At 41.2% G+C, this 25,683-nt stretch overlaps 1 protein-coding gene across 2 annotated transcripts in view; it reads left to right on the plus strand.

The window, feature by feature from the left end:
* The first annotated feature begins 5,178 nt into the window (after positions 1-5,178).
* The window catches only part of LOC133617242 (nicotinate-nucleotide pyrophosphorylase [carboxylating]-like), a 28,253-nt gene continuing 7,748 nt past the window's right edge, over positions 5,179-25,683 (plus strand). The window contains exons 1-2 of one of the 2 annotated variants that reach the window (XM_061977110.2): positions 5,179-5,273; positions 21,285-21,538. In XM_061977110.2, the coding sequence (XP_061833094.1) occupies positions 21,286-21,538 (253 nt within the window). In that variant the 5' untranslated portion in view covers positions 5,179-5,273; position 21,285. Of the gene's footprint in view, positions 5,274-18,829; positions 19,156-21,284; positions 21,539-25,683 lie in introns of those variants that run through there. The other variant, XM_061977109.2, reaches the window with a different exon arrangement.

Below are 25,683 nucleotides of genomic sequence, written 5' to 3' on the forward strand. Positions count from 1 at the left end.
ATGCGACCCCCAGTGGAAAACATTTAGACACCCCTGGCATATAGATGAACAAAAAGACCCAATGTTTGTAGCATATAAAATGTTATTAATAGCAAATTATTTTAAATGGTATTCAAGGCAAATACATATAGATCAATCAATTTTCTATACCGCTTATCCTCACTAGATTGCGGGTAAGCTGGAGCCTATCCTATCTGTCTTCTCTGGCACACCCGAGATTGGTTGCCAGCCAATTGCAGGGCATATACAGACAAAAAAAACATTAACACTAACATTTATACCTATGGATAATTTTAGGGTCTCCAATTAACCTAACGCATATTTTTGCATGCAGGAGGAAGCCGAAGTGCTCAGAGAAAACAGAAAATAAACAAAAACAACAAACATAACAACAAAACGTATTCTTCTTTGTCGTTCACTAGACAGGAACTCTGGAGGCTTCTAACGAAGGCTGCTGTACAGTGGAAGCATTCCGGGGGCCCAAAGAGTTTGTCCCTCATCGGTTTCTCGGCAGGTCAAGTTCTGCTCAGAGGTTTTGGTATACAGTTCTGAAGGAGATGTTCCACCGTCATTGGGGCAGTAGCAAATGGGCACATTGCCGAGTCTCCTATGTGGAATTTTGTAAACGTGGTGTCTGAGCCTGGAGTGTCCAGCTGTGAGTCCAAAGATGGTTACCTGATCCAGTCTGGAGAGGAGGCAGAGAGCATCCTGCTGGTTGTAGTTTGGATGCTCCTGCAGCCATAGTTTCTTTTGTCTGTTCTTAATGATATCGTCTTTGCTTCTTTGTAGGTAACGAGTTGATCTTCTTGAGGCTGTTTTCCACCCGCATTTGCCATCAGATCAGTTTCTTTATCCCAGGGGTCACCAACCTTTTTGAAACCAAGAGCTACTTCTTGGGTACTGATTAATGTGAAGAGCTACCAGTTTGATACACACTTAAATAAATTGCCAGAAATAGCCAATTTGCTCAATTTACCTTTAACTCTGTTATTATTAATAATTAATGATATTTATCTTTGTGGAAACACTGATCATCTTAATGATTTCTCACAATAAATATATATAGAAACAGATAAATATCAATATGCAACACTTTATTTTTATATGTTCTCTAAGTGCACATTTTTCAAATTGAACATTTTCAAATGATCACTTCTGAGACAGTCTTGTGAAATCACAATATCCCATTTTAACTAGCTAGCCACTAACATTTTTATAAAAGAGGAGGAAACACGAAAAAAATGAAAATTAAATTTTGAAACATAGTTTATCTTCAATTTCGACTCTTTAAAATTCAAAATTCAACCGAAAAAAAGAAGAGAAAAACTAGCTAATTCGAATCTTTTTGAAAAAATTAAAAAAAGAATTTATGGAGCTTGGCGAAGTTGGTAAAGTGGCCGTGCCAGCAATCGGAGGGTTGCTGGTTACTGGGGTTCAATCCCCACCTTTTACCATCCTAGTCAAGTCCGTTGTGTCCTTGGGCAAGACACTTCACCCTTGCTCCTGATGGGTGCTGGTTAGCGCCTTGCATGGCAGCTCCCGCCATCAGTGTGTGAATGTGTGTGTGAATGGGTGAATGTGGAAATACTGTCAAAGCGCTTTGAGTACCTTGAAGGTAGAAAAGTGCTATACAAGTATAACCCATTTATCATTAGAAATGTTTCCTGATTAAGATTAATTTTAGAATTTTGATGACATGTTTTAAATAGGTTAAAATCCAATCTGCACTTTGTTAGAATATATAACAAATTGGACCAAGCTATATTTCTAACAAAGACAAATCATTATTTCTTTTTTTTTTCCAGAACAAAATTTTTTAAAGAAATTCAAAAGACTTTGAAATAAGATTTAAATTTGATTCTACAGATTTTCTAGATTTGCCAAAATATATTTTTTTTAAATTTTAATCATAAAAGACACTTCACCCTTGCTCCTGATGGGTGCTGGTTAGCGCCTTGCATGGCAGCTCCCTCCATCAGTGTGTGAATGTGTGTGTGAATGGGTAAATGTGGAAGTAGTGTCAAAGCGCTTTGAGTACCTTGAAGGTAGAAAAGCGCTATACAAGTACAACCCATTTATCATTATAATTTATAATAAGTTTGAAGAAATATTTCACAAATATTCTTTGTCGAAAAAACAGAAGCTAAAATGAAGAATTAAATTAAAATGTATTTATTATTCTTTACAATAAAAAAAATACATTTACTTGAACATTGATTTAAATTGACAGGAAAGAAGAGGAAGGAATTTAAAAGGTATATGTGTTTAAAAATCCTAAAATCATTTTTAAGGTTGTATTTTTTCTCTAAAATTGTCTTTCTGAAAGTTATAAGAAGCAAAGTAAAAAAATAAATTAATTTATTTAAACAAGTGAAGACCAAATCTTTAAAATATTTTCTTGGATTTTCAAATTCTATTTGAGTTTTGTCTCTCTTAGAATTAAAAATGTCGAGCAAAGCGAGACCAGCTTGCTGGTAAATAAATACAATTTAAAAAAATAGAGGCAGCTCACTGGTAAGTGCTGCTATTTGAGCTATTTTTAGAACAGGCCAGCGGGCGACTCATCTGGTCCTTACGGGCGACCTGGTGCCCGCGGGCACCGCGTTGGTGACCCCTGCTTTATCCACTGGAAGATGGTGGGATCAATGGCTGCTTGCAGACTGACCAGGGCAGACAAAAGAGGAATGAGTTCTTTGTTTTGAGAATTGTGCACAGACTGTAATACAGACAGAGCATCAGAGAATATTACAATTTTGGAGTGTGTTGCTTCTTTGTTCTCCAATACTATTCTGACTGCTGTTTTGACTCTGCTTTGTAATTAGTACAGAGTTTTCCAGTAGGGATAGCTTGTTTGATGTTCCATCTTTCAGTGTCAGAAAAATTCCACCACCCTCCATTTTAGTTGCCTCTTAAGATGATTTGTCTGTGTAGACATGAGACCTCTGCTCATAGGGATACAGCTGTTCTATATGGTCAAGGGTTAGTGCTCTTTTGACTATCTCTGACTGTGTTCCCCTGTTGAGGATGTCTGAAATAGAATCCCTGACTTCTGGGAACTTGTTTCTTTCCCATGCTGGAACTGAACCATGTGTTGGTATTGTTTTGTTCTCTTGGTGTTTTAATTCTGAATATTTTCTTTCTAGTCTTCTTGCTTCTTGGGGCGCCGTGGCTCAGATGGTAGAGCACACGACCAGAAACTTTAGGGTTCCTGGGTTCAAATCCAGCTTCTGCCATTACAGCCACTGCCGTTGTGTTCATGGGAAAGACACTCTACCCACCTGGCTCCCAGTGCCACCCACACTGGTGTAAATGTAGCTTCAATGTAGATAATGGGTTACTCAATGTAAAGTCACTGGAGAAAAAAGTGCTATTTGATATAAGTCACTTTACAGTGTGAATAAAGCTTGTTCGTTTAAAGCCTACATCTTGACTTGAAGGCACAGACATTTTTTGTTCAATTGATGATTTGAATTTTACTGCTTGGGTGAGGATTTTGGCATCCTGTCTTCCCTCAAAACTCTGCAAACCAGTGATAGTGTACATGGCTTGAATAGTTGTTGATTTGATAGCACCCGAGATGATCCTATATATACTTGGTTTTGCACTTTGCCTATTCTGTGAGAATTGGTCTTGGCTGTTGTACCCCAAGCTGCTGTTCCATATTAAAGGTACAACTTATTATTTTATTGCCAAAAACATGCACCTGCGGATAGGTTGATTGGCAACACTAAATTGGCCCTAGTGTGTGAATGTGAGTGTGAATGTTGTCTGTCTATCTGTGTTGGCCCTGTGATGAGGTGGCGACTTGTCCAGGGTGTACCCCGCCTTCCGCCCGAATGCAGCTGAGATAGGCTCCAGCAAACCCCCGCCACCCCAAAAGGGATGGATGGATGGAACTTATTCTGCATGTTGAGGTCTGCTCCACATGCCGTTCCGGATAGTTTCTTCATCAGCGTCGGTCGTAGTCGAGCTCTGCTGTAAATTCATCAATCTGGTATTTCCAAATCATGCACAAAAACATATCATTTAAACTTTTTGAGATGTGTTTTATGTTCAATATTACAACTTACAATTTGACATCCTAGTAAAGAAGTAGTAAAGCTGGGGTGTCAAACTAATTCTAGCTCAGGGGCCAAATGGAGGAAAATCTACTCTCAAGTGGGCCGGAATGGTAAAATCATGGCATGATAATTTCAAAGTAAAGACAACTCCAGGTTGTTTTATTTGTTTTATTTTGGCCAAAAATAGAACAAGCCCATTCCGAAAACGTACAGATCACAAATGATCTTCTGGACAAAATACTTCAAGTTTGTTGAAAATTTTGAGGAAATTGGTGCAGTTTCAAAAACACAATGAACTTAGACCTTGTCTCGGTGCATCTACAAAGCCAGGATTAAGTCACAGTCTTTATGGGATTAAACAAAAAACACAACATGTAAACTCTTCGAGGTATTAAATACCTCCTTCGTCATGTCCACGTTTCAATCCAGTGCTAACTCAACAAACCGTAAGAAACGGAGGTAAAAACTATTCAAAAGGGTTAAGTTCACTTTTCTCGTGTTTGACAGAGACATTTTGGGGGAGTAAGGGTGCCAAATAACGATGTGTTCGAAGCAGAAGTCATAAAACAGCAGGTTTTAAGTTTCATGTCGGTCGAGGAGGAGGAGCCACAGTCACCCTTTACTGTGTACCTCTTGCTTGGCCTCGGTATAAACCGTTTGCTTGCCAAACAGAATTGCTATTGTGACATCTAGTGGACACATTTAGAACAGCAGCTCATTTTAATTCTTGTCAAACTCATCTCGCAGGCCGCATATGGCTCAGGGCCATACATTTGACACCTGTAAATGGTTTTACAATTTTTTTTAAATTATTCAACAGCACTGCATACATATATATGCATGCTATTCCATGTTAACTTTTCTTCTTAACATTTTATATTATATGCCGCTAAATCTTCTTTGTAATGTTCTGTAGTGGGCCATATTTAATTGTATTTTTATTTTTAGAATGTACCACAAGCTAATGACAAAAAATAACTGCGGACAGCAAATGACCTCTGAGTCGCACTTTGGACACCTCTGTTGTAGTTTTTGCAAATACCCAATCTGTTTTGTGAAAGACCACAATCAGTATGTTCACAATGATAGTACTTGCTCTTTAACATTGCACAACATGCACAAAGGGTCAAAATCCACCTGACATTTTTTTCTGCTCTCGCTGCATTCTCTGAAGTTGGTCAGCGACAGGAAACCATAACCAGACAGATGAAAGTAAGTGTGTTGCATCACATTTTACATTTTATTGAAAAAATAGGGTCTGGAATGTGAAGAACGGCACAGTCATTCCTTATAGTATTGTCCATTTATTATTTTTAGTTACTAAAAGTGAGCTGTCAATACAGTTAACTCTGTGAAACAGCAAACGTGTCAGTGTATCTTTTGTCAATGGATTTTCTTTTTATGAATGGGAATTAAAAGAAAAACTATTTTATTTTGAAAACCTAAAATAACATGAAAAAACAAAGCCGTTTCAGTGTCAAACGACAATAAGTATAGAAACGGTTTGATTTTGATTTCATATTTTAATGTAGAAAATTTTTAATTCACCAGTCAGCAGAAACGAAAAAAAAAACCCCGGACCAAAACCCGGACGTTGTTTTTTAAAGACGAGACCGCGGAATGGCCTATTAGAAAAAACTAAATGTCGTGTTGTATGCTGCGTTGTGAATAGGGTCAGTGTATGTTTTGGTATTTCACTTTTATTTTCATAAATAAAAATGAATAAACAAAAACACGATAGTTTTTTAAAATTTCGTTTTAAAATACAAAAAAGAAAAGGGAAAGACAAAGCGTTTGTCTTTTTTTGGTTTTGAAAAGAAAAATGGAAATCCCCAGTTAACAAAAACAGTCAGTGCATGTTTTCGTATTTCAAATGTCTTTTATTAAAGGGATATCGAAAAACTGAAAATTACTGGTTTATTTGAATTTCATTTTGAAATAGGAAAACAAAAATTGAAAAACAAACTGTTTTTCATTTTTGGTTTTGAAAAGAAAAATTAAATTCTCCAGTAAACAAAAACGGAAAAAACCAACCAAAACGGATGTTTTCAAATTAAAAGCGAGGATACGGCAGTACCCGTGTGTCTGGCTAAAATGTCTTTGGAGCCGTACACAGAAACTATTTTAGACATGATGATGGCACAACAAGGTCTAACGTCTGCATATACAGATATCTATATGCACATATACTACAAAAGTGGAGACAAAAAGGATTGTGCATCATAGTTCAGATTTTCTTACAGGACAGTCCACGGTCCTGTCTCTAAAATAGCTACTTCCGGTTCCGGTGTTGGAATATACTTTTAAAAACACATCAATTTTGGTTTGCTTTTCAGTTTCATTTTCTGTTGATACGTGTGTTTAGATATTTCTGAAGAAGTCCTGAAACTTTGTGCCATGTGTAAAGTATTGTATTTACATGTTAGCCATTGTCACAGGCACATATGGTACCGTAGTAATATTTTTTTTAAACAATCAGTAGTCCTCCAAGGAGGCTCCATTCATAACAACATAAGACTGACATGGACATTATTGAACACAGGGGTTTAATTACACATGGTGGTTTTCTGCTCTTTGTGGACTTTTATAAAATGCTTGACTAACTGGAACATTACTTTCTTTTTCTAATGCTGGAACACACTGGATTTGGTGCCGGGAGATAATTACAGGACTTTATGATAATATTAATAGTTGTGTCTTACTAGTCTCAGGTACAACCGAATTTCCTATCACCATATTTGAACCTGCTGGCACGGAAATAATAGTGAATTAGCAGATGAAACAACTCTTTTCCTAAAAAATGAAGAACTGCTATTGAAAATATTCAAGAATTCTGTAATGTATCAGGATTTTGCTTGGACCTTAAAAATATGAATTGTTTCCAATCCATGAATGTGTGAATAAAAATGTGCCTGTAAAGTCTAAGGCGGGGGTCAGCAACCCGCGGCTCTTTAGCACCGCCCTTTTGGCTCCCTGGAGCATTTAAAAAAAAGGATTGAAAATGGAAAAAGATGAGGGAAAAATCTTTTTTTTGTTTTAGTATGTTTTTTGTTTGAGGACAAACATGACACAAACCTTTCCAATTGTTAGAAAGCCCACTGTTTAATATGTTTGTGTGTATGCTTCACTGATGAGAGTATTTGGTGAACATCGTTTTGTCCTACTAATTTCAGCGGTTCTTGAACTCACCATAGTGTGGACTGTGACGCAGCAGTTTGTTTACATGTAAAATCTTCCACTCCTTCTTTGTCACATTTTGTCCACCAAAAGTTGCATGCTGTGCGTGAATGCTCTACGGTGCGCTTTGTTGAAGTTATTGACTTATTGGAGTGCTAATCAGGCATATTTGGTCAGTGCATGATTGCAAGCCAATCATTGCTAACATGCTATTTAGGCCAGCTGTATGTACACATTGCATCATTATGCCTCATTTGTAGGTATATTTGAGCTAATTTAATATCCTTTACTTTTATCCTCTTTATATATAATTTAGTTTTGCATGGCTCATGACACACTGTCTCTATGTAATATTGGCTGCATTTCATATAGTTGTTTGTGTGCCATGTTGTTCCAGACCACAGCAAACATTACCTAGCGTGCCAAAGATTGTAATAAATCTATTAAAAGAAGACAGACTGCCGTTTCCTTTAACTTGGACACACACATCTATACCTTTGGCCATTAAAAGCCAGTAATTTCCAGGAGTTATCTAACCTTCTGAGTAGTCTCTGATTTACTAATGGTTTCTAATGTTGTAAAAATATGTAGAATAAATATTAAATTTCAACATTTCTGTCAACGAAGGTTTGCTTTGGCCTGCGACACATAGTCATTTTGATAGTAGGCTATTATAGCTAATATAGACACTTTTGTCATGTGTTGCCTTCATTATAAGACTCATATACGACTTTTCATTTTTTGCGGCTCCAGACAGATTTGGTTTTGTATTTTTGGTCCTCTTTCAACGTTTTGGGTTGCCGACCCTTGGTCTAAGGTAATATATTTATTTAATTCAATTTATTTATAACCTATCCAAAAACACCCTCAAAGAAAACAAACATAGAAAATAAAATTAAAGAATGCCAAAATAAGCTAAATGTATGCAGGCTACAAAGAGATTTGTCAGTATTTAGAAAATATGGATAAAGATTGTTTGTGGTTTTAAAGTGAGTTTCTTTTACCTTGGCTGGTAATTCAAGAAAGAAATATAATGTTTTGTATTTTTAAAATTGTGTCTTCATCAAATTTAATAAAAACAGTATTATTGTTTTGTTTGCCTGGATTAAAATGTACTGTAAGACATGATTTAATGAAATAGTTAGTGCATTAATGAAATGTTGTGTAAGATTAGTTGTGGAAGTAATAATGGACGGTGTGGCAAACAAGGTTTAAGCAGAAATAAGATTTGTTGGCTTGGATGGCAGAAGCGGGGATCGAACCTGAAACCCTCAAGCTGCTGGCACAGCCACTCTACCAACCGAGTTACGATGCCCACAACCACGTTCCAGTGAGTCGAGCGTTTTATAAAAGTCCAAGAAGAGCAGAAGACCATCATGTGTATTAATTCCCTGTATTCAATAATGTCCATGACAGTCTTATGTTGTTATGATAGAAGTGTCCTTGGAGGATTCCTGATTGTTTAAAGTTAAAGTTAAAGTACCACTGATAGTCACACACACACTAGGTGTGGTGAAATTACCCTCTGCATTTGACTTGTTCCAACCCCTGGGAGGTGAGGGGAGCAGTGAGCAGCAGCAGTGGCCGCGCTCGGGAATCATTTTGCTGATTTAAACCCAAATTCCAACCCTTGATGCTGAGTGCCAAGCAGGGAGGTAATGGGTCCCATTTTTTTAGTCTTTGGTATGACTCGACACTCTAACCACAAGGCCACTGAACAGGTTTAAAAAAATAATTACTACGGTACTGTGTGCCTCTGACTCTGGCTAAAATGTAAAGAAAATACTTTAGACATGGCACAAATTTCCACGACTTCTACAGAAATATCTACACACACATATCAACACAAACTGAAACTGAAAAGCAAAGCAAAATGTAATGATTTTAAAGACAGGACCGCGGACTGGCCCGTAAGAAAATTTGTACTATGATGCGAGATCAAATCTCTTTTTACTTCCACTTTCGTATGATATGTGCATATTAGAGATGCGCGGATAGGCAAATATTTCATCCGCAACCGCATCAGAAAGTCGTCAATCCATCCGCCATCCACCCGATGTAACGTTTGAATAGAACTGCATCCGCCCGCCATCCGCCCGCACCCGCCCGTTATATCTAATATAGACGATGCAAGGCATTAGTGAGGCACCTGCCAACTACTCCGGTTTTCCCGTAATTCGTACGGTTTTCATCAACCTATTCCGGGTTACGGGTGCAGTGATAAAAAATACGGTTTTTCATTAATTAAAAAAAAAAGGGTGAAAACTACGCGAATTGCACCTTGTGCAGACAAGATTTTTCGATCGGACACGGAGGAATTAGCGATGTAAAAGACCACTTTGGGACAAAAAAACACAAGTCTAATGCCGTTGCTAGCGATACAAGTGGAAAACTTTCAACGTTTTTCGTCGCCCAAACAGATTCTTTGGATGTGATAAATGCCGAAGTTTTATTTACGGAGGCAATAATTGAGCATGGACTTCCAATCGCACTGGCTGATCACATGGGACAGTTAAATGTTTGTAATGCAACCTTTAAAAATCATTACGCGGTGATCGCGGTCCCAAAAATAAACTTTTCTTGCATGATAATGTCCAGAAAAATTCGCTTTATATTACTATAGAGTCCTTTTAACGAATGAGTTTGATGGTTTATCACAAACCTTAAATGAAAGAAGTCCTTTGTTCTCTTGCACCAATCACGTCAATCACGCGCACAAATTTAAATTATACAATAACATATGTATGTCATCTCTATTTAAACAAAAATAAATTAAATAAATAATAATAATAAATTACCTGCAACTTATTGGCCAAGGCAAATAGCTGAAGGGGGGAAATCAAACCCATCAGACTGCACTTTATCATCAATCTTGAATTATAATGAAAATATAGACGGTCGCGACAAACAAAGCAGGCTAAATATCCTTACATTGTCGCCAATCGGAGATGCGCTTCACTTGAAAGCGAGGCCAAATAATTATTCACACATAGTAGTATATCTCCAATAGAAAAAAAAACACAATAAACAACGCAATTGCCTTAATTCCTTTGCATTGTAGTGCGCCCAAACAACACGTAACCATCAAAATTATTTAGCTGACCGAACTCAATATAGGTTAGCAGGGGCGCCGCTAGGGCTTTTGGGCCCCATGAAAATAATCTTTACAGGGCCCCCAACACAGTGTCATTATTTTTTCTGTATTATAATTTCATCATCATTAAGGGCCTCTCTGGGCCCCCCTCCATCATGGGCCCCTAGAATCCGTCTCCTTTACCCCCCCTTTTCGGCGCCCCTGTAGGTCAGACATGGGCTTATTTGGTATAGCCTAGGTCAGTGGTTCTCAAATGGGGGTACACGTACCCCTGGGGGTACTTGAAGGTATGCCAAGGGGTACGTGAGATATTTTAAAAATATTCTAAAAATAGCAACAATTCAAAAATCCTTTATAAATATATTTATTGAATAATACTTCAACAAAATATGAATGTAAGTTCATAAACTGAACATCAAATCAAGTAGGCTATTCCATTCATTACAATGCAACAATGCATTATTCAGTGTTGACAGCTAGATTTTTTGTGGACATGTTCCATAAATATTGATGTTAAATATTTCTTTTTTTGTGAAGAAATGTTTAGAATTAAGTTTATGAATCCAGATGGATCTCTATTACAATCCCCAAAGAGGGCACTTTAAGTTGATGATTACTTCTATGTGTAGAAATCTTTATTTATAATTGAATCACTTGTTTATTTTTCAACAAGTTTTTAGTTATTTTTAGTTATTTTTTTCCAAGAGCTTTGGGTTATGACCGAAAGGACAAGATCACGGGTACAAGCGGCCGAAATGAGTTTCCTCCGCCGGGTGGCAGGGCTCTCCCTTAGAGATAGGGTGAGAAGCTCTGTCATCCGCGGGGAGCTCAAAGTAAAGCCGCTGCTCCTCCACATGGGGAGGAGCCAGATGAGGTGGTTCGGGCATCTGGTCAGGATGCCACCCGATCGCCTCCCTCGGGAGGTGTTTAGGGCACGTCCGACCGGTAGGAGGCCACGGGGAAGACCCAGGACACGTTGGGAAGACTATGTCTCCCGGCTGGCCTGGGAACGCCTCAGGATCCCCCGGGAAGAGCTGGACAAAGTGGCTGGGGAGAGGGAAGTCTGGGCTTCCCTGCTTAGGCTGCTGCCCCCGCGACCCGACCTCGGATAAGCGGAAGAAGATGGATGGATGGATGGATGGATAGTTCAAGAAAGACCACAACAAATGAGCAATATTTAGCACTGTTATACAATTTAATAAATCAGAAACTGATGATATATTGCTGTATTTTACTTCTTTATCTCTTTTTTTCAACCAAAAATGCTTTGCTCTGATTAGGGGGTACTTGAATTAAAGACATTTTCACAGGGGGTACATCACTGAACAAAGGTTGAGAACCACTGGCCTAGGTAACGTAGACTAATTTGTTTAACATATCCAACCGTATGTAAATTACAATTTTTTTTTATTCGCACTATGTAGGAATAAAATGGCATCTACAGTGCCAGGATTCAGGCGAGAGCGCCTGGCCTCTAAAATGCGCCCTGCTGCGCTGAAGGAGCGCTCACTTGCAGCACTTGTTGCTGGGACGCATAAGATTCTCTTGGCAAGGTGTTGTAGTCGTGGGAATGATTGTCCTTGTGTCCCCCAAAAGGAAAGTAGATTTTCCTCTGCTGATCCTTCCAGATGGAAGTTTGTAGAGGAATAATTGTCTACTTCATCAACGGGCACAGGTGTGTCCTCCTCCCATTCTGCGAAGTCAATTCTCTTCTTTTTTGGTGATGCGCCATCAGCTCCACCTAAAGGACCGATGAAATCTATTACAGCCTAATATTTTATATCTATAAAACAGACAATCCACATAACATAAACTTAATAGCCCAGGCAGGCAGGCAATGTATCAACTCACCTTGCTCTGTTGCTGATTGGGGCTCGGTGACAGGGTTTTCTTCTCCATCACGACTGACACAGACGCTTTCCTCTGGAAGAAGTTCTCGAACTTGCTTGATCACCTCTCGTCTGTCATCTTCTGCCAGCATTTTCAGCGACTTAAATTTCGGGTGGAGAAAAGTGGCGATTTTGTGAGTAGCAGTCGGATGCATCTTCTCATCAAGCAGAGCAGACGTGCGAGAGCGGAGAGTTTTCATGTAAGGTGGGTCTCCAAACTTGGGCTCACAGTGTTTTTTCAGCTTGAAAAACCAGAGCAGAACCATCTGAACGGTTGGGTGATGTTCTCCTTCAAGCTCGCTGATTGCTGACTTGAAAAGGGTGAGAAACTCGATCAAGTGTGCGAGTTGATCCTGGTGAATGCCATCGAGGCGATGTTGTTGGTCTTTGCTCCGTAGCAGCTCTCTGATGTCTTGGTATTGTTTCTGGATTGACTCCAACATCAGGACTTTACTGTTCCATCGCACATCACATTCTTGATTCACGGTGTGCTTTAGGCCGGCGACGGCACCGGTTCTTTTCAGAAATGCAACAAGCTCTTTGCAGTAATCGATCATGTCCAGGACATCTTCAATGCCCTCAGAGTCACCCTTTCTACTGAAGGTGTGTCTCAGCACTGTGTTCAGGATATGTGCGGAGCACGGAATCCAGTGGTAGGAGCGGAGTGCGGCTTTTATGTTAGGGCCCTGGTCACTGACAAAAACTACTTTAGATGGTTGTATTCTGTAGGACGTCAGTACACTGGTTATCTGCTCATGAAGGTTTTCGCTGGTTTTTTTCAGTGTTGGGTCAAACTCCACTGTTGCCAAAATACGATTTTCCAGCTTCCACTCCCTGATGTAGTGACACGTAAGGACTGTATATGCTCTCTTTTTAAATTCATCTGTCCACATATCGGTGGTTACAGAAATACCTCCGTTGTTGCTGATGGCTTTTTGGATGTCCTCCGAAAGTGTCTGCTTAGCAGTGGAAGCCTGCTGCTTTGCCCGGTCACACACAGTTTGCCGATGGGGCAGGATGGCACCAGCATCCACGGCACCGCACTTAGCGCCTATGTCAATCAGCGTCTGGGCCACTTGTTGAAACCCTTTACCCGAGACTATATCAAACGGGCGCATATCATTAGTGCACAGGTCCACACATGCATCTGTAAGCCTTGTTTTAACATCCTGTGGCACCCTTCTGGGATCACGGCGAACGAAACTGCTCATGCTGTTTGTGGAGATTCGGGGTTTTGCACAAATATGATGCACCATGTTCGATGTCCCGGTTTTATGACTGTCGTAGACGTACACAGCGTCGCAGCTCTTGCAACTCACGTAGCCAGCATTGCTGTCATCCTGATTTACAACCTCATAAAAACGAGTCCACGCTGAACTTTTCTGGCCTTTTTTTTCCCTGGTCTTTAGTATTCCCTTTTTTAATTTGTCGCGCACCACGTTTACTGCCGGTGTTGCCATTTTTTTTTCTTCTTCTGATGTGGCGTGCTGCAGGTGCCTGCTGCAGGTGCCTGCTGATAAATAATTGCCTGTTTCAAAGAGTGCTGCTCGTTTTTCGTATGTGGCTAACAACATTTAACTATGTATATATATTTCCGAATTGGTTTAACTGCCACCCGCAAAAAAAAAAAAAAAAAAAAAAAAAAAAATCTCATTAATCCGCCCGACCCACCCGCGGCGCGGATAAAATCTTATTTATTTAAATTTCATCCGCCCGATCCGCGGATAATCCGCCGAATCCGCGGTTGTGTCCGCAAACCGCGCATCTCTAGTGCATATAGATATTTGTAAATGTCAGGCCGCATTGTGCCATGTCTAAAATATTTTCTGTTGGGGGGCTCCAAAGACATTTTAGCCAGACACACAGATACTGTAGTATCCCCGCTTTTAGTTTGAAAATAAAGACTTCCGGTGTCAGACTACGAAAAAACATCCGTTTTGGTCCATTTTTTTCTTTTTGTTTACTGGGAATCTACTTTTTCTTTTCAAAACCAAAAAAAGAAGACACTTTATTTTTCAATGTACTTTTTTGTGTTTTGAAGACCTTTATGAAGAAGAAAAAGTGAGGACTCAACTCAGATTTCCCTCACCCAGACGCGGGTCATGACGGCCCCCCTCTGGAGCCAGGCCCGGAGGTGGGGCTCGATGGCGAGCACCTGGGGCCCGGCCTGGCGAGGCAACGGGGTTCCCCCCTCCAATGGGCTCACCACTCATAAGAGGAGGCATAGAGGTCGGGTGCAGTGTAACAGCAGCCGAAGGCAGGGACCTTGGCGGTCCGATTTGCGGCTACAGAAGCTAGCTCTTGGGACGTGGAATGTCAACTCGCTGGGGGGGAAGGAGCCTGAGCTTGTGCGCAAGGTAGAGAAGTTCCGACTAGATATCGTCGGACTCACTTTAACGCACAGCAAGGGCTCTGGAACCAGTCCTCTCGAGAAGGGCTGGACTCTCTTCCACTCTGGCATTGCACGCAATAGAGGCGACGAGATGGGGTGGAAAATCTTGTTTCCCCCCGGCTAAAAGCCTGTACGTTGGAGTTAAACCCAGTAGACGGAAGGGTAGCTTCCCTTCGACTCCGGGTTAGGAGACGGGTCATTACTGTTGTTTGTGCGTATGCACCAAACACCTAACAGAGTACCTGCCCCTTTTTGGATTCCCTCGAGGGAGTACTGGAGAGTGCACACTTGGGTGATTACCTTGTTCTGCTGGGTGACTTCAGCGCTCACGTTGGCAAAGACGGTTAAACCTAGAGAGGCGTGATTGGGAGGAACAGCCGCCCAGATCTGAACCCGATTGGTGTTTTGTTATTGGAATATTGTTCTCGTCACAGATTATCCATAACAAACACCATTTTTAAACATAAGGCCGCAGTTTGATGATCGACTTTGTAGTTGTGTCATCGGATTTTCGATCTCATGGACATTAGGGGGAAGAGAAGGGCGAAGCTTTTTACCAATCACCAACTTGTGGTGAGTTGGCTCCGATGGTAGAGGAGGATGCCGACAGACCTGGTAGGCCCAAATATATTGTGAGGGTCTGCCGGGAACGTCTGGCAGAATCTCTTGTCAGAGAGAGTTTCAATTTCTACCTCCGGAAGAACTCTAAACATGTCACGAGGCGCTGGGCTTTGAGTCCGATTGGACCATGTTCCGTACCTTTATTGTTGAGGCGGCCGATTGGAGCTGTGGCCGCAAGATGGTTGGTGCCTGTCGTGGCGGTAATCCCTGAACCCGCTGGTGAGGAAAGCTGTCAAGATGAAGAAAGAGTTCTATCAAGTCTTTTTGGCTCATGGGACTCCGGACGGGTACCGACAGGTCAAACGGTGTGCAGCTTCGACGGTCGCGGAGGCAAAAACTTGGACATGAGAGGAATTCGGGGAAACCATGGAAAACGACCTATGGACAGCTTCGAAGCGATTCTAGACCACCATCCGCTGCCTCATTAGGGAGAAGCAGTGCACAGTCAACACCATGTATGGTGGGGATGATGTGCTGCTAACCTCGACTCAGGATGTTGTAAATCGGTGGAGGGAATACTTCGAAGACCTCCTCAATCCCACCTACACGTCTTCCTGTGAGAAAGCAGTGCCTGGGGAATCTTTGGTGGGCTCTCCTATTTGTGGGGCTGAGGTTGCCGAGGTAGTTAAAAAGCTCCTCGGTGGCAAGGTGGATGAGATCCGCCTGAAGTTCCTTAAGGCTCTGGATGCTGTGGGGCTGTCTTGGTTGACTCTGCAACATTGCGTGGACATCGGGGGCGGTGCTTCTGCATTGGCAGACCAGGGTGGTGGTTCCTCTCTTTAAGAGGGGGAACCAGAGGTTGTGTTCCAACCGTCGTGGGATCACACTCCTCAGCCTTCCCGGTAAGATCTATTCCGGTTTACTGGAGAAGAGGCTATGCCGGATAGTCGAACCTCGGATTCAGGAGGAGCATTGTGGTCTTTGTCCTGGTCGTGGAGCTGTGGGCCAGCTCTATACTCTCGGTATGATCTTTGAAGGTTCATGGGAGTTTGCCCAACCACTCTACATGTGCTTTGTGGACTTGGAGAAGGCATTGGATTGTGTCCCTCGCAAGTCTTGTGGGGACTGCTCAAAGAGACTGTCTAATTGTGGCGGTCTGATCCCTGTATGATCAGTGTCGGAGCTTGGTCCGCATTGCCGGCAGTAAGTTGGACCCATTTGCAGTGAAGGTTGAACTCCGCCAGGGCTGCCTTTTGACACTGGTTCTGTTCATAACTTTTATGGACAGAATTTCTTGGCACATTCGGTTGATCCGGTTTGGTGGCTGCAGGATTGGGTCTCTGCTTTTGGCAGAATTATGTTGTCCTGATGGCTTCATCTGGCCAGGATCTTCAGCTCTGACTGGATCGGTGAACAGCCGAATGTGAAGCGACTGGGATGGGAATCAGCACCTCCAAGTCCGAGTCCATGGTCCTCGCCTGGAAATAGGAGGAATGCCATCTCCACGTTGGGGAAGAGATCTTGCCCCAAGTGGAGGAGTTGAAGTACCTCGGAGTCTTGCTCACGAGTGAAGGAAGAGTGGCTCGTGAGATCGACAGGCGGGTCAGTGCGGTGTCTTCAGTAATGCGGACACTGTATCGTTCCGTTGTGGTAAAGAAAGAGTTGAGCTGGAAGGCAAAGCTCTCAATTTACCGGTCTATCTATGTTACCATCCTCACCTATGGTGAGGATGAGTTGTGACCAAAAGGACAAAATCACTGGTACAAGCAGCCGAAATTAGTTTCCTCTTTCGGGTGACGGGGCTCTCCCTTTGATATAGGGTGAGAAGCTATGTCGTTCGGGAGGAGCTCAAAGTAAAGCCGCTGCTCTTCTATATTGAGAGAAACCAGATGAGGTGGTTTTGGGCATCCGGTCAGGATACCCCCCGGACACCTCCCTGGGGAGGTGTTAAGGGGATGTCCGACCGGTAAGAGGCCACGAGGAAGACCCAGGACACGTTGGGAAGACTAGTCTCTCGGCTGGCCTGGGAACGCCTCGGGATTCCACGAGAGGAGCTGGACAAAGTGGCTGGGGAGAGGGAAGTCTGGGCTTCCCTACTTAGGCTGCTGACCCCGCAACCCGACCTCGGGTAAGCGGAAGAAGTTGGATACGTCTGATATTTAAGAACAAAATGAAAAAAAACACACATTGTTTGTTTTTTCATTTTTATTTCCATCCATCCATCCATCTTGGGTACCCTGAGCTGCGGTTTGGTGCGTAAGCGCAAACCACAGTCAGGACCCGTTCCCCCACTCGAAGGCGGAGGGAAGCTACCCTCTCGTCCACCGGGTTGAACTCCAACTTGCAGGCTCTGAGCCGGGGGGAAACAAGAATTTCCACCCCAGCCCGTCGCCTCTCACTGCCGGCAATGCCAGAGTGGAAGAGAGTCCAGCCCCTCTCGAGAGAACTGGTTCCAGAGCCCTCGCTGTGCGTCGAAGTGAGTCCGACTATATCTAGCCGGAACTTCTCCACCTCGCGCACTAGCTCAGGCTCCTTCCCCCCCAGCGAGGTGACGTTCCACGTCCCAAGAGCTAGCTTCTGTAGCCGAGGATCGGAACGCCAAGTGCCCTGCCTTCGGCTTCCGCCCAGCTCACATCGCACCCGACCTCTATGACCCCTGCTATGGGTGGTGAGCCCATTGGAGGGGGGACCCACGCTGCCTCTTCGGGCTGTGCCCGGCCGGGCCCCATGGGGACAGGCCCGGCCACCAGGCGCTCGCCATCGTGCCCCACCTCCGGGCCTGGCTCCAGAGGGGGGCCCCGGTGACCCGCGTCCGGGCGAGGGAAAACTGGGTTCCTTGTCAGTGTTCTTCATAGAGATCTTCGAGCTGCTCTTTGTCTGATCCCTCACCTAGGACCAATTTGCCTTGGGAGACCCTACCAGGGGGCATAGAAGCCCCTGGACAACATAGCTCCTAGGATCATTGGGACACGCAAAATCCTCTACCACGTTAAGGTGGCAGCTCAGAGCTCATTTTTATTTATGAAAGAAAATTAAAATACCAAAACTTACACGGACCCACCCTGAATACCAGATGATCGTGGATCAATGTGGGGTTTTTGTTATGTATGAACGACACCACACTCTTTTTGCAATAGCCCGGTCCACGGTCTGTTTTTTTGCAATAGAAACGTCCGGTTCCGGTATTAGAATATGAAAAATTATTTTGTAAAATGTTTCCGGTTAATAGCCCCCGATACCCCGAAAGGGACAAGCGGTAGACAATGGATGGATGGATGGATTTTTCTTGAGAGTGTAAAAATCCATTACATCCCATTTGAAATATTTTTTCATGATTGCTTTTATATTTGCCTCTAAACCTTTCAAAATTTGCACGGATTCAGATAAATAAACAATAGCCCAATGGGGCTTAAAAGCATCGCATGAAACCCAGAAGTTCCCGGATGTGCCTCAGGTCACGTGATTGCAACCCACCTATTGTTTATTGTTTTTCTATTATTAAAATTATTAAAATAATATTGAATGAAAAAAATATACATCGACCCCAAAGGCTAATAAACACGTCGTTTTACTGTTGTCTTGCCTTTTTTCTCTTTTGGTCTCCTGTCATTGTAATTCACCTCCACACCAGCCTGCGTGCTGTGGGCGCCCCTTCTTCCCCCTCACCCTCACTGTTTTGATATGAAAAATGGCGGCGACCGGCGAGTCGGAATGTAGTATGAGTCCCAAAACAAGACCGAGAGCGTCGAAAGTATGGGTGTATTTTACCACAGACGGGGACAAAAGAGTGGTCTGTTCACTCTGTAAAACATCACTGGCTTATCACAAGAGCACAACTACGATGCTCGAACACTTAAAAAGGAAACACACAGGAATTGTCGAAGATGCTCCCACTGAAAAGGAGAGGACGATGCACGAACACTTAAAATGGAAATACACAGGAGTTGTTGAAGATGTGCCCATTGAAAGGGAAAAGACAATGTAAGCATTTTTGTATTAATAAGGAAATGGCGAACTCGTCTACTGCACTGTTAATTATGTCACAAGAAGCTGCCGTGATTAATCGACGTAATCGACCATGAAACCATGGCGTTTTTGTTGGCCGCCCATGTGGTCAGCTGGCTGTGCTAAAGTACAGTGCAGAGTTGCCCCTCTTGAACTAATCCTTTAAGAAGCCATGCTAACCCCTAACCTAGCTTGAATATAAAGAGTCACAACAACAGAAGAGTAATCACAGTGTACAGTAATCCTGCTATGTATTGTTATCGTAGGAGGCTTTAATGTATATCTCAATATTGATTTTAGATCATATCACCCATCCCTACTTTTGGATGTTAAGCAGGCTACTTAAATGTTGGCAGTAATGTATTTAACCCTGCCATGCACACAACGTAGACATTATTCTAGCAAAATAATTCCGGCCTGCTTTCAGCGCACTTCATTATTAGACAGAATGAACAAAATAACAGTTGTTTTAAATAAGTAATTCAAATTAATTAACAATTGCAAACAATTGTGAAGCTTAGTCAATGGAAAATGAGTGGCAGCTCTGTCGAGGATGTTTGACTTTTTATATTGCTTATGTTTTAATTAGGGATGTCCGATAATGGCTTTTTGCCGATATCCGATATTCCGATATTGTCCAACTCTTTAATTACCGATACCGATATCAACCGATATATACAGTCGTGCAATTAACACATTATTATGCCTAATTTGGACAACCAGGTATGGTGAAGATAAGGTACTTAAAAAAAATAATAATAAGATAAATAAATTAAAAACATTTTCTTGAATAAAAAAGAAAGTAAAACAATATAAAAACAGTTACATAGAAACTAGTAATGAATGAAAATTAGTAAAATTAACTGTTAAAGATTAGTACTATTAGTGGACCATCAGCACGCACAATCATGTGTGCTTACGGACTGTATCCCTTGCAGACTGTATTGATATATATTGATATATAATGTAGGAACCAGAATATTAATAACAGAAAGAAACAACCCTTTTGTGTGAATGAGTGTGAATGAGTGTAAATGGGGGAGGAAGGTTTTTTGGGTTGGTTCACTAATTGTAAGTGTATCTTGTGTTTTTTATGTTGATTTAATAATAAAAAATAAAAAACACCCGATACCAATAATAAAAAAAACGATACCGATAATTTCCGATATTACATTTTAACGCATTTATCGGCCGATAATATCGGCAGGCCGATATTATTGGACATCTCTACTAATTTTGTTGTGATGCCCCGCTGGATGCATTAAACAATGTAACAAGGTTTTCCAATATAAATCAACTCAAGTTATGGAAAAAATGCCAACATGGCACTGCCATATTTATTATTGAAGTCACAAAGTGCATCCTTTTTTTTAACATTCCTCAAAACAGCAGCTTATAATTTGGGACATGCTCTACCAGAGAGAGCATGAGGAGTTTGAGGTGGGCGGTGTTGGGGAAGGGTAGTTGAGGTGAGGGGGGGGGGGGGGTAGCGGCGGGAGTATATTGTAGCGTCCCGGAAGAGTTAGTGCTGCAAGGGGTTCTGGGTATATGTTCTGTTTTCTTTATGTTGTGTTACAGTGCGAATGTTTTCCCGAAATGTGTTTGTCATTCTTGTTTGGTGTGGGTTCACATTGTGGCGCATATTTGTAACAGTGTTAAAGTTGTTTATACGGCCACCCTCAGTGTGACCTGTATGGCTGTTGACCAAGTATGCGTTGCATTCACATGTTTTTGTGAAAAGCCGTAGATATTATGTGACTGGGCCGGCACGCAAAGGAAGTGCCTTTAAGGTTTATTGGCGCTCTGTACTTCTCCCTACGTCCGTGTACACAGCAGCGTTTTAAAAAGTCATACATTTTACTTTTTGAAACCGATAATTTTGAAACCGATACCGATAATATACGATATTACAATTTAAAGCATTTATCGGCCGATGATATCGGCAGTCCGATATTATCGGACATCCCTAGTCCTTAGCATTCTAAAAGTGTAGTCGAATACCATACAGCCCTATTAATACACAGTAGAAAAAAAACCTTCAAAGACTTTGTGTTTCTGTGTCAGTGGGCTATGGTGTAAAATCTTTGTTTTGTGAATTTGTACAGGATGACTCCATCCAAACACGCTACCGCGCATTCAATCCCCCCACACACTCTGACTCGCATGGCAAGGCAGTGGCTTGAAGAGGACACACCGAACTTTGATCCAGCAGGCGTGTGTGTGGGCTCTCAGGAAGTTGAGGCCAGGTTGCTGTGTAAAAGCCCACACAGCATCTTGGCAGGAAGTCCGTTCTTCACAGCAGTGTTCAAAGAGGTCGGCTGCACTGTGGATTGGTTTTACCAGGATGGAGATGAAGTTGGTCAGTTTTGTATCTTATCAGATGTACTGGATATAGAAATGCAAAGTTGACACACACTAGGGATGCAACGGTACAATTCATTTTGCAGTGCGTGTGTGAGGGCGCATGCTTATGCGAGTGGCGAAAAGCCCTCCCAACGTCATAATGTACCGTTGTCCCTTTACTCATGCTTTCTTCACTCCTCCTCACATTGTACAGAAGAAAAAAGTAAAGGTTTGTGTCACGCACAAGCAGGGAATTTGAAAGACACGTCTTTAAAGATGCTTCATTCAAATCTGTGGAACGCACCACTCGAGAGACAGCATCATGTTGTCACCTGAACGTATTCCGCCCACAATGCGGACTCGCAGGTACAACTTGTGATTGAACTTTCGGACCAGACTGGGAGATTTAATGTACCTACTAAGTTAATCAGAGTCATTTAAAAACATATTTGAATATGTTTTAATCACATTTTTATAGTTTTTTTTTTATTCAACCCCTCATAGAATATGTACTAAAAACACTTTTGAGTTTTTTTTTGCCCCAAACAAATGTATGCAATAATCTGCGTTTTTAAACATTATTTTGTGCGAAAATTTAACTTCCGCATTTTTAAAAATGAAATATCAATAAAAAAATAGGATCTGAACAAAATTTGTTGAACACATGCCTCAGCCGCAGGTACTCACTGTTCCTCTTGCCTAAATTGAGTTGCAGGACGGGAAGACGATCAGGAGCACCGACACAAGCTCGCTAGTTAGTGAACCACCTAGCGAGCTTACTTGTTTTCGCCTCCGTTCGCTCTCCAAGCCACAACGTTATAGGCAGTCCACTTTGCTGCTTATCATATTTGGGTGATTACAATTACCGTATTTTTCGGAGTATAAGTCGCTGCGGAATATAAGGCGCACCGGCCGGAAATGCATAATAAAGAAGGAAAAAAACACATATAAGTCGCACTAAGTCGCATTTTTTGGGGAAATTTATTAAAAAAAAACCCAACACCAAGAATAGACATTTGAAAGGCAATTTAAAATAAATAAAGAATAGTGAACAGGCTGAATAAGTGTACATTATATGAGGCATGAATAACCAACTGAGAACGTGCCTGGTATGTTATTGTAACATATTATGGTAAGAGTCATTCAAATAACTATAACATATAGAACATTCTATACGTTTACCAAACAAGCTGTCACTCCTAATCGCTAAATCCCATGACATCTTATACGTCTAGTCTCTTTCGTGAATGAGCTAAATACTATTATTTGATATTTTACGGTAATATGTTAACAATTTCACACATAAGTCGCTCTTGAGTATAAGTCGCACCCCCGGCCAAACTATGAAAAAAACTGCGACTTGTAGTCCGAAAAATACGCTACTTGTTTTCGCCTCCGTTCGCTCTCCAAGCCACAACGTTATAGGCAGTCCACTTTGCTGCTTATCATATTTGGGTGATTACAATTAGTTTCGAACCAGTATTTAGTACTAACCAGCGGGAAGGTATATTCTTGACGTGACGGATTGTAAACAAAGGTCACAATAGATGTATATTACCCGAGGGGGCTTGTCTACAGGACAGAGTTGCCCAATGGGAAATGTTTTCTGAGTTCTTTGCATGCATGTTATATAATTTTAGATAACATTTTTTCAATGATAATAATGTTTGTAAATGATCTAAATACTGATTCAAGTAAATTCTGTGGTAAATTACATGTGACATGTAAGTGTCAAAAAGACAGCAAAAACAGGTCGGTAGATTGGAATGAATATAATTTTAAAATATAGTGTAGAAATGTACCCAATTGCAGGAAATGTAGTTTTGATTTTCAACATTTTCTTTTGGGGTTTGCGTGGCAACACTTTGTGCTGATGTAAATGTTTCTCTTTTTTTCTCAATTTTCCTCGCATCCCTGCACAAAATAAATTTTTATCCACAATTTGTGGGAAAAACCTGATCCTATGTTGACATCATTAGCTGGTGAGCTGCTTCCTTGCTTCGGTGCTCGTTAAAGTTTATTCCAGATCATAAATCATGCCTCTCACCTTGATAGTAGAAGGACGATGACGTAATCTGACAACTTGGTACACTTTAAAATCCAATTTAGATGGCGAGAAATACGCAAAAAGGCGCTTGATTCCACCCCCCTTTTCCACGCGAGAATTATCAGTCATTCTTCATCTAAACGGGGCTGTAACAAGATTCTATCAGTCGGCATCCCAATGACAGCAGGCATTGTACCGTAAGGGATGTTTTTAAATTATGTCTGCAGTGTGTAGTAATCAGTGATGTTGTCGAAGAAAAAAGCAAGTTGTGATGCGTTTTTAAAATGAACGCGTCGCGTAAGCCTAAAATAAGCAAAATACGTAAATATTACATGTAAATATATACTTACAACATGTATATAAAACCTTAATGGAGGTGTTTGGAAGTTTTTTAAAGGCTTTATAGGCAGAATATACCGACACTCATAGGCTCTATTGTAAGTTTGATCGCATTTACTAGTTAGAATGCATAAAAAAAGAAAAACATGTTTTCTTGTCTTGCATAAAGATTGTGAATGATAGGCAAAATTCCAAAAAGTACAGTTTCCCTTTAATGTTTTTTCATTAAATATCCGCAATTCGTTTCAGTGCGTGCCATTAAATTGTGATGGCGCGTACTGCTGCCAAACCACTGATTAGAAGCCTTTGTGTACACAAGGGTCGAAGAATAAGGGGCAATTTATCATTGGAAAGTGTTTTATTCTGTAACTATGGGGACCTATTATGCAAAACTAACTGTTCTTAACTATTAGTACATGTTTTGTGTGTATTTGGGACCTGCATAAGTCCTGGACATTTTAAATAAAATAATGGGGGCATGGCAGATATATTAATAAAATAATCTGTTTTTTTTATTCTTACTCCAAACGAGCAGTTTGGAATTTGCCCAATTTGCAACGTTTTTCCCAATTGGTAACGTCAGCTGATATCTAAAGTTTTACCCGAAGAGCTTTGCGGGAATCCGCCATTGTAGTCCTACCTAGTCAATAAGTTTCTTCTTTTTCTCTATCATGTTATGGGACAGACTGACTCGTACAGTACATGCACTGTCATACATCCTCCACTATTGCTATTTTTAATACAAAGTAGCATATAGTTCTAACTTATGCCAGTAGATTCAATATGGAAATGCTAAAAACTACAACATGACTTACGAGGAGAATACACAATTGAGGTGGAGGCACGTAAATTTGATCGCCCACAAAACGGCGGTCTGTAAAACAATCTATGCAACATTTTGACCAAAGAACCCCCATTACATCTTATGTAGACCACAAGGAAGTGTTTTGAATGTTAAAAAATACATAATACGACCCCTTTAAGAAAAGTCTTATAATATTCAATACACCAGTGATACTTTTTTTTTTTTTTACTGCAAAAAGCAGTTTTTACTAACAGGCATAAAAGAGACATTTTTGATAGAAAAAAAAGTTGTTCTACTTAAACACAAAAAGCGTACCGAAAATTAAACAAAAATCAAGTTAGGACCTAACCGTGGGTTACCTGTACCGTTGCACCCCTAATACACAATGGGTTGTAATTGCTATCACAGGCAGCAAGGATGCAGAGTAAGTCACAACCAAAACAGTATTTTTACACACAAGTTACCCACTGAGCTGAAGATTCACCAGGGTTTCCCATATATTAATTTATTTGTGGCGGTTTATGACATTTACTTTTGGACCACCACTGATGAATTCGGTGCTGTTATTTATTCTGTATTTTAAGATTTGCCATTATCGCCTCACTTTAGCTCACAATACAGTCATTACGCCTTGGCTGATTAACTTGCCTTCCAAATCCGTCCACTAGATGGTAGCGTAACTCTTTTGTTTCCACATTTTGTTATACCCATCCTTCTATTTTCTACCGCTTGTCCCTCCTGAGTAGCAGGGGTGCTGGAGCCTATCCTTACAGCCTTATTCCAAAATCAAATTCATTTATGTTCTCAAAATTCTTTACACAATATCCTATAATAACGATTTGAAAATATATATATTTTTTATTTTGCAAATTTATGTGCAGCTGAGATAGGCTCCAGCACCCCCCGCGACCCTGTAAGGGACAAGCGGTAGAAAATGGTTTGAATGGATAAATAAAATTAAATCACATGT

Source organism: Nerophis lumbriciformis, linkage group LG16 (genome assembly GCF_033978685.3).
Source record: "Nerophis lumbriciformis linkage group LG16, RoL_Nlum_v2.1, whole genome shotgun sequence".
Taxonomy (NCBI): domain Eukaryota; kingdom Metazoa; phylum Chordata; class Actinopteri; order Syngnathiformes; family Syngnathidae; genus Nerophis; species Nerophis lumbriciformis.